At 26.3% G+C, this 10,772-nt stretch overlaps 1 protein-coding gene across 1 annotated transcript in view; it reads right to left on the reverse strand.

The window, feature by feature from the left end:
• LOC107447723 (katanin p80 WD40 repeat-containing subunit B1) overlaps positions 1 to 9,746 on the reverse strand; it is a gene marked incomplete in the record, with an annotated part of 103,034 nt that extends 93,288 nt beyond the window's left edge. Inside the window, 1 exon segment of the mRNA XM_071188269.1 lies at positions 9,587 to 9,746. Within this exon segment, the coding sequence (XP_071044370.1) occupies positions 9,587 to 9,704 (118 nt within the window).
• Between the last annotated feature and the right edge of the window lie 1,026 nt (positions 9,747 to 10,772).

The following is a 10,772-nucleotide window of genomic DNA, read 5'->3' on the forward strand; positions in this document are numbered from 1 at the left end:
TCTTAAGAAAACATATATACATTAGCCGTAAACAGAGTATATATTAGACACACATGTCTTTCACATAAATACCGTTTATTTAATGAACGAGTGCCTGTCTGCTCCAGTTGCAGAGGACATTTATTTCTTAAAAGCATCTTGACCTAGTGTTCTAATTTAAAACTTAGGAAATGTCGTTATTTTAATTGCAGTTTATCTTTGTTAACTTGCTAGTATTCCAAATTAAAATCTTAACGACTATCTAAAAGATGCTGAGTATTCTTCCTTAATTTAAACCATACCTTTATATTGGCCAAGTGCTCGGCGGTTAACTAGTTAGTTACAAAACAAGTTGACATGTTAAATAAAAAGTTAATTTCTGAAAAATTTATTGTAATTTTTAAATTTTATTCCCATGAAATTCAAAAGGAATAAAATTTCAATAAATTTAATAATTCAATTAAATACATTTTAATTTTTAAAGCACATTTATTTGGGTGAAAATATATTCTTCTCAAAAACTATCTACATTTTTAGCACTTTTCTCCAAAATTTAGAGTTATATAATATTTAACAACTGGAACGATGAATTTGTTCAAAGAGAAAAATTATGTATAAGAATAAGATAAAACCATCATGTTTTCTAAAGAAAATAAGGCAATACACAATAATGCAAATAAAACTTCGATATTGAAGATATAAAATTTTGCTTCCGCCTTGCAACTTCCGGAAATAGACAAACCTTCAGTTTCGATCAAAACAATATGATTTATTCTTCATTACGTGATTGCAAATAAATCTGATAAAATTTCTGCACGCGATGATTTTGCTTAAAAAATATTGAGTCGAAAAGAAAAATCAAATAGTGGGAATAAAACTTCCTTAAACTAAAACTCGTTGTATAAATTCAGAAAATAAATACTTTAAATTTAAAAAAAAATAAACTTGAATATAATTAACAATTAGTTTAGAGAGATTGAATAGTTTTCTAATATCTAAATGCTGAAATATTTGGAAATGATTATTGATTATTAAAATAAATAATAGATTTCAATCTTCAATAATTTCTCTTATAGGTCCGAAACTGTTTGTGAAATTTGGGCAGCTGTTGGAAGGAGAAATGGGATACATGCAAGTGACGTAATGTAGGTATCTTGATCCTGATTGGTTGTTGAAACGTGGCATTTGTTTACGTTTGGAGCTGTTCTGTCCATTCCATTTCGAGTAAGCCATGTGCATGAAGCATCAATTCGCTTAAATAATATTTTATATTCTTCCACAAAGATTTCAATACTTTCACTACATATTTCTTACTTGATAAAGACAGGCAGGAAGCCATGCAGAACATAAATAAATTAATTATGCATTGAAGTTGCCAGGTTACATCTAAGCGGTAAAGTCAAAGTTAAACAAATGTTAATTTTGTTACCACAAGAAACTAAGTGGCTTCTTAAGGTGAGCCTAGTTTGTGCCTTAAGGCTTTATTTGTTTAACCGTATTTGGTGAAGGCAGTTAGTAAACGATTTTTCTCACACTTAACAATTTGAATATCATCTTTTATATGGTTGTTTGTCTGTTTTGTTTGAATATGGTAAACTAAAAATTAAATAAATTATTATTTAATCATTTTTCCGAGAAATTTCTAACAGTTTGCAAATTTTTCCTTTTATTTAATTATCATAAATTTCTATCAAACATTTTATTTCCTTCCTTTTTATGCTTTCAGTGTATAAAATTTCTTATGTTTGCACATAAATGGGAAATATATTTATCTAATCTAATTAGATTTGCCTCTAATTTATCTAAGCATGCACAATTATTGATTTTCATGCTCATGATTTAAACTCGGTAATAAACTTCGTAAGCTTCAATGACCTCATTTAAAGCTCCTATTATATTAATCTAAACAATAGAAACAAAGCGCTTATGAAAATAAGGGTGAAAAAAAATATTTTTTCACATGGAGATTATTACGTCTTAACGAATATGAAATTTTCAATTAGCAAAAGCGTGAGAAAGCTTAAACAATTTATTTCCGCAATAATGAATGTCTTTTTAAGAAACGTGATTTAATTTAAATTAATAAATTATGTTTGCTATCAAATAGTTGCTTTTTAATTTAATAATATATTTATGAAATTAAGTTAATTACTCGTAAAAATAATGCGTATTACGAGCATAAAATCCAGTTAGCAGTAATATTTATCACGTTTTAAAAGACAATAATAAGAAAAAATAGTAAAAATAGGCAATAAAAGGACTCCTTTGCACTATATTTTAGATCTAATAACTATAATTCTAATCCTAAATAAAGTACAAATTTCCTTTTCATAAACTATTATTTATATAGTATTCAAACATTCATTAAAAAATAAGCTTGTAAATCTAATATTATTAAACGAAGAATAAATTCAGTTTTAACTAAATAAATGATTTATGCCTTATAGATAACATGCATTCAATTTTGATTTTAAGGTTAAAAGAATTTCTTATTTTAAAAATTGGTTCAATTTTCATTTCCATACAAAACCTAAATATAATCTGTTTCAGGAACAATGTGAATAGGGATAACATAATTCAGAAAATGTTTTCCTTTTTATTTGCATTCACTATTTACTACTTACACATAAGCTGAAGTAGTATCAGTTAAAGTTTAAAAATTGCATTGCATTATGAATATATAATGTTACAAATTCACTGAGAAATTTAATTTGCAATTTGCTATTCATTTAAATAATACTTTTTTCTTTTAATTTTTAGAATGCCAATGAAGGAACGGTAAAAGGCATGTTTTTTTTCAAAATATATTGAAAAATTTAAAAATAAGAAATATATTTTGTGATATTTCAATTAATTTTACTAAACCTCTTACTAAAACGCAACGTAAATAATTATTCCTATTTTTTATTATTACATTTTCTAAATTAAAAGATACCATTCGTTTATTCAAATATAAAAATCATTATCCATGCATAATATAAAATTTTAAATGTTTTCAGAAAACATTAATGCGCAGAAATAAAAATGTGCAGTAGATGTAAAGCTTATACACTTTTTCTAATAAATTTAAGGATTATACACTTTCTAAAATGTAAAAAATTTAAAACAAAAAAACGAGATTTTTTTGTTCTTTTTGTTTTGTTCTTTATTTCAAAGGATTACTCTTTTTTTAATTTTTATTTAGCAAATTTTCCAGTACATTGAAAAATAATAAAACAAATTTAGAATTAGAAACGCTTGGGTTATAATTTAGATGCAATAATGAAAGTATATAAATTTCTTATAGCAATATGTAATGTAAGGAAACGAATTCAAAGTAACTGAAAATGCTAATTTATTTTAATAATACTTGATTCAATTTCATTAACAAAGTACACAAATAAAGAACAGCAAAGGTGCTTTTGTTTAAGTAATCAAGCATTCACTTTTAAAATTCAATTCAAAGCATTTATAAATTTTTCAAGAAATTTTTACATTTATAAAAGTTAATAAATATGAGCAAATTTGTTATAATATAATTATAACTAAAATTAAAATTAAATTAATACTTTTAATTGCAAAATTAATTAAAAATATTAATATAATTATAATTAAAATTAAGTAAATAATAATAACTTAATGATAGTACAATAATAACTAAAATTAAGCGTTAAATTTACTAAAATGTAATTATAATTAAAAATAATGAAGGGTAAATAGTTTCTAGAATCTTAACTAACATTTAAAAAAAATATAGTTTTGAAATATTTGTCTTAAAATTTTTAAAAATATTCTGTAATGAATAATTTATTTTCGAATATTTCTTAGATTTTTTATGTGAATTAGCTTTCTTAAATATGAATAAAACAGATGTAAAATTCAAGTTTTTTCATAGTGAATTTTAGGAAGAAAAATTTTATATAAAATAAAAAATAATATAATTATTATTCTCTTTTATCAAAATGAAAATGTTATTCTCTATGTCAATTCATGATGAATTACATAAATGTTTTAAAACTTAAAAAAAGTGAAAACGTTTGAAAAATGATAGCAAATTTAACAAAGATTTATTTATTAAGCAGTGCTGCTACTTATCCGGGAAAAATAACGAAACTGGAAGAAGAAACATTTCTTTTGCACCTTTCTTTCGGGAGATATTAATTAGCTAGAACTACTATTTCTTGTTAGCAAGCACTTTTAACTCATACATAGTAAATACGAATTTTTTACCTGTTAATATATGTAAATATGAATTTTTTACCTGTTAGTATATGTAAATAGGAATTTTTTACCTGTAAGTACATTGCGAAAAATTCCCTCTTCTGTAAAAAATACCGGCACACTTTGGATGAATCATCCGTTAAATCCATAATGCCGTAACTTTTAAAGTAATATTTATATAATTAAATATTAGTAATTTTATGACAATTATCACTGAAAAAATTACGGTATAGCAGATTGTTGTTCCGTTTCATGTTACGGTGAAAATGGATTTCACGGTAAAAAGTACCGGAGCTCTGACTACCCGCACCTTTTACCATAATTTGATCCTGATTTCTTTTTTTTATCGTATAGGGGTAATCAGGAAAAAATATTTTTCCCGGAAGAAAGGTGGAAATGAAATGTTCAATTTTTTCCACTGTCATTTTTTCTACTTTCCATTTTTATACTTTCCATTTTTTCATTACTATATTTTTCATCTTTTCCGGATTAGTGCACTGTAAAAAAATTCAGAAACTAATTTTGACTCGACAAAAATGTTTCCGAAAATCTCAGAAAACTTCCTTTAATATCATGTTTACAATTAATTTAGAAACATTCCATTCATTTTCAAAAGTAGGAAATTGAATCGCATTGACGCCGATTTAGTATCAGAGTATACCGTAGCTACCACTACAGCTATTAAATTCCCATTCACTAGTATGTAAGACATATTAACTTGATCCTATCAGGAGGTACCTTTGGATTGATGACGGTTGATATTGTCGGTAGCCTAGCCCCACATGAGTGACTCGCGGACGTGATCTGAACACGCATGCCTCGACTATAACACCAACTTCGATTTAAACACACATAGTTCGATGGATGGTTCGTGACTGCGACATTTTCCACCTCACGCTGTTGCTACTTAGTCTCGATAACACACAACAGGGGCCTTTACACACTCAACTTCTAATTGCAACACAGGAGAGACTACCCCCGCATCAGTACTTCTAAAACAGCTCTGACAACCAGCACTCAAACCCCGGTGATCATAATACAGCTCTCCCAGCCTCTCACAAAACAGCAATTAATCTGTTAGTATTATTCATCGAATTCTATCGCAGATGAAATTCTGGTGGAGAAGTAATTTAGCATAGCTTCCACTATTACTATTAAATTCCAATTAACTATTATATGACGCATTAACTCGATTCTATCTTAAAATACCCTTTGATAAATGACTGTTGACATTGAGGGTAGCTTAGACAGAAAAGAGATTTCCGAAATATTAAGAAGCGTTTTTTTAAAACTTCTTGTACCGTAGCTGCCCCATATATTCAATGGATTTTTTTTACAGTGTAGCACTTTGACTAAGTTCAATGGAACACATTTAAATAGTTAAAATGGAGAAAAAAATTGATAAAATATGAATTATTTCCTTTTTTTTAAATTAATTAATTACTCAATTAATTTTTCTCATGCAATTTTGTGTAGAATATCATAAAATGATTAGATTTTTTTCCCTTGAAAACAAAGAGAAAGAACTGGGTTTTAATTTTCTACACAAACCAGACTATTTTTATTTCAATAAATTCTAGAAGAAAGCCATAAATATTTTATACGACGTGATTATTCATTTGATCTTTCATATCATTTCACCCTAACCAGGCTTATGAAAAGCGTTTTCACGAAAACTGTAACAATGAATGAAATAGTGCTAACCTTCTTTTTCTTCCATTTTTAACATTACTTTCATGCTCGATAGATTTATTTCACAGATGAAACAAAGCGCGTAAGGTCAATTGGCTTTCATTTTGTCAATGAATGAAATGGGTAAAAGAAATTTTTCAAGGATATCATTTTATCATGCATTAATAACAAATGGTTCAATTAAAATATCAATCACGTACAATCACTTTTTAATTCAGAAATATGTTCTATATTTTAGTATTTTTTAATGTAAATTTCAGTACAATACAGTAATAGTAAATCATAATATTTAATGCAATAACAATAATATTTTATCGAAATATAATAATAAATAATAATAATGCAATATATTACTAATATATTACATTATTATATTAGTATTATATTGCATTATTTACTAAATTAATGCAAAACATACTAATTACTCAATTAATGCATTATTATATTTAAGTGATGGTTTTTTTTTAAAAAAATGCCTCAAACATCCCAACGTTTTCGTCTGACTTTATTTAGTACACTGAGAAAAAATTATATTGTCAAAGCTACCAGACTATACCGTGTTTTTGGCTCCATGGGAGCTCCAATAGATTGATTATTTTTACTGAAGCACGTTGATAATTTAAATTTAATTTTTATTTAATTTTTAGTTAATTTTCTGTAAAATTAACCATAAAATATTGTGTTATAAAATGGGGTATAATTTAGTAAATGTGGCTAAATTTAGACATTTTAATATGATTTCTTAGAGCTTGGCATTAAAACCACTTATTTGTTTAAATTTACTAGTTAGTTTTTTAAAAAAAAAATTTTATAAAATCTTTGATAATCAGAATTATTATTTTGAAAATCAAAATGTCCGGTAAGCCGTTACCATATGAACGAAGCAAATTACTAAATGGTTATACTTTAGTTTTATCACCAGAAATGTGCTTTTTTAAATAAGAAATGTCATCGCCATACAATGTGGTAATTTTAGCAGTTTTTTTCTCCGTGTACCAAACACGAAAAAAAAATGAAATTTTGAAGAATTTACTTAAGATATCTTAAATATAAATGATATTCAGCAAGATAACTTTCTTTATTTAAGCCTTTATGAGAGGAATAAATAAATTAATTTGATTAATTAAAAATTTAAAAAGTGAAGTTAAACAGTCATTTATTAAATCAAGCTGTTTTATTTTTAAACAAATTGTTACAATATTTTATTATTGAGAAACCGTTGTTCTAAATGTCGTTGTTCTACCATAACAACTTTAAAAGTTTTAAAATAAAACAAATAATGTCAAGTAATAACAAACAAATTGTTACAATATTTTATTACTAAGAATCCGTTGCTCTAAATCAGTGTTTCCCAAAGTGTGGTACGCGTACCCCCAGGGGTACGGGAGTAGTTTAGCGGGGGTACGCGCTCTTATGCGAAATATCTTGCAGCAAACGAAAATTTCGAATATTTTATTTAAAAGCAAAGCTAGTCATGAAAATTTACGATTACGTATTTTTCTATTGGCTATTTTTTGCAGAGTTAGCAGTTAACAATTAGTTGTGTCAACAGCCATTTGTGATTTTTAACTTTTGCGTAATTTTTTTGTAGTAAAAAATGCATTCATTTTTTATTTGTGGTACACAGCGTTTCGAAAAATTTAGAAAGGGTACTCAAAAGTCATAAGTTTGGTAAACACTGCTCCAAATGATCATACCAGCTTTAAAAGTCTTAAAGATAAAACAAATAATATCAAGTAATAACAAACAAATTGTTACAACATTTTATTACTGAGAATCCGTTGTTTTAAATTACCATAACAACTTTAAGAGTCTTAAAGGTAAAACAAATAATATCAAGTAATACCAAACAAATCGTTGCAATATTTTATTACTGAGAATCCGTTGTTTTAAATTACCATGACCCCTTTAAAAGTCTTAAAGATAAAACAAATAATATAAAGTAATACCAAACAAATTGTTACAATATTTTATTACTGAAAATCCGTTGTTTTAAATTACCGTAACAACTTTAAAAGTCTTAAAGATAAAACAAATAATGTAAAGTAATACCAAACAAATTGTTACAATATTTTATTACTGAAAATCCGTTGTTTTAAATTACCGTAACAACTTTAAAAGTCTTAAAGATAAAACAAATAATGTAAAGTAATACCAAACAAATTGTTACAATATTTTATTACTGAAAATCCGTTGTTTTAAATTACCGTAACAACTTTAAAAGTCTTAAAGATAAAACAAATAATGTAAAGTAGTACCAAACAAATTGTTACAATACTTTATTACCGAGAATCCGTTGTTCTAAATGACCATTACAACTTTAATCGTTTTAAAGATAAAACAAATAATATCAAGTGATAAAAATAATACCAAATCGTAATAAGATGATATTTTATTTCAATTTTTCACAATTAAAAATTATCGATCAACGACAAACTTAACCATATTGTTGTTGTAAATAAATCACAAAACGGAATTGTCTACTATAATGCTATTTAAAAAAAAACTTATTTTAGAAGAGTAAGTAATAGTGAACTCATAATGACCAGTCCAATTATTACCTGGTTTAATTTTCGTTGGTGTTATAATCAAACACAGGGAAATAAGTGAGAATAGTAAGCTTTAAATTGGTACAATGGATAAAAGAGGCGACGTTTCTCACATAATTCGAACTATTATTCGAATTATCAATTACAAGAGCAACTACTATAAGTTTTTAATTACAGTTATCATTGGTAAAAATATTACTTAATAATAAGTGATCTTTAAAATAATACATTAAATATACTTCCAAATCTTATTCTTTTCAATACAAATGCCTTTAATAAATAATTTTAAAATTAATTTGCGAAAAGTTCACAAAAAATTTAAAAACTAATAAACGGAAGATGTTTTTCGTTAAATTCTTGCATTAATGAAGTATTTTATCATTCTTATTTACTTTCTTAATATAAAGAACTGAAACTTTTGTATTACAATTCTTTAAAATGGCATCAAAACATTAGTTCAGAAATACAGGAATTCTTATGAATAATGCAATATAGAATGTGTAAAATATCTAAACTTTCTTTAGCTATTTGAAAAAATATAAATTAAGTGCAAAATGATTTGATTTCTATTCATAATTTCAAATGCATAACTTTACTGTTTCACAATTAGCTAGCAAAATATTTATGTCCTAATAACAATATAAAATGCTTTTGTAAAATCTATAAACTTTCTTTAGCTATTTGAAAATATAAATTGAGTACAAAATGGTTTGATTTTTGTTCATAATTTCAAATAGATAACTTTTAATTCGAAATTAACTAGTAAAGTATTTATAAATTTTATTCAAATTTTTAATCAAATTTTTATTCAAATTTTACTTATATACTTACATATAAATAAAATTTATATATTATTAACAGCTCCTTAAAATGACATTAAATATAATTCAAAAATATATAAATTCGCAAAAATAATACAATACTAATTGCGTCTACAATTAAATAACTTTTTTAAGGTATTAATGAGTAACATTGCATTAAAACATAATTTTAAACTATTAAATATAAATAAAAAGGTATTATAGTTCAAATAACATATGAGACTATTTCATTCTTTTCTGTATTTTCAAATTTACAGAAAAAATGCTAACTCTTAGATCTCATCTGTCAGTTTCAAAAATACTATCTGATAGCCTCATGAAACAAAACAAATAAAAACAACTCACCCCATCGAACGGAATGAGAGGCCTCTTTCCATGCTGGTGTTGTCCGAGTGTCCGGCACTTTCTTTTCTACATAAAAGATTGAGTTTGCCTGACGACGAGCAGGCGACAAACACCGCATTGCCCGGTTTCTCAATACACACTGCTCGAAATGCCTTTCCAAGCTGATTAGAATGCTTCCAATACCCAAACCCACCCTCCCAGTCCTAGTCGATCAGCTGCCCGATGGTCATTTTTTTTTATTATATTACCATATTCTTTTGTTTTGTTTTTATTCTCGTGATCGTTTGGAAATGTTCCAAAAGGGACCAGAGAGAAAAGGAAAGGCGTTCCCTTCACATTCGATTTAATGTCCCTCGGTTCAATTTTATGGAAACCTTGAATACAGATTTTTTTTTTCTTTTCTTGCGAAGATCTGTGCTTTTCGGCGTAAAGAGACATGCAAGCAGCCGTCACGAAAATTGTTGGAAATCTTTATCACTCTAATGGTTGTTACAGTAGAGGGCGATCGGAATAGATAGTATATTGATTTATTGGGGGACTTTGATAATGGATATAGTGGCAGTGCATTGACCTATCAGCTTTTATTTAACATGTGTGAACATACATGGTGACTGACCCATCAGCTTTTATTTAACATGTGTGAACATACATAGTGACTGACCCATCAGCTTTTATTTAAAATGTGTGAACTGACCATACATTGTACTATGTGATTGTTGACATTCACTGGTGAAAGTCGACATTCTCCAGATTTCGGTCATTCACAGTAACATTCACAGACAGGTAACATTCGGTCATTCACAGACAGGTGATTAGAAAATTACTTTTAGGATTAAGACGATATATAAGATGTTGAGAAATTTACAATGATGTGAGAGATGCTTAAAAATGTTGACTACGCATTTTTATTAATATTTATAAAAAATATATTTAAGAAATTGATAAGTACTTTATTCCAAATCTGTTCATACGTATGTATATTATAGAAATTGTATCAGTTAAAAAGAAAACTAAAAAATAAAAAATAATCACATTAAAGAAGCACAAGCTGTTGTATAATCATATTCTATCAGAAGCATGCTTTTATAAAACTCCACATTCTCTGAATAAAATGTATTTTATTCAATAAAATGTTTTATTCAAATTTCTTTACTAAATTGCAAATAGAATTTTAGACGACTAAAGA

This window comes from Parasteatoda tepidariorum, chromosome 2, assembly GCF_043381705.1.
Source record: "Parasteatoda tepidariorum isolate YZ-2023 chromosome 2, CAS_Ptep_4.0, whole genome shotgun sequence".
Lineage (NCBI taxonomy): Eukaryota > Metazoa > Arthropoda > Arachnida > Araneae > Theridiidae > Parasteatoda > Parasteatoda tepidariorum.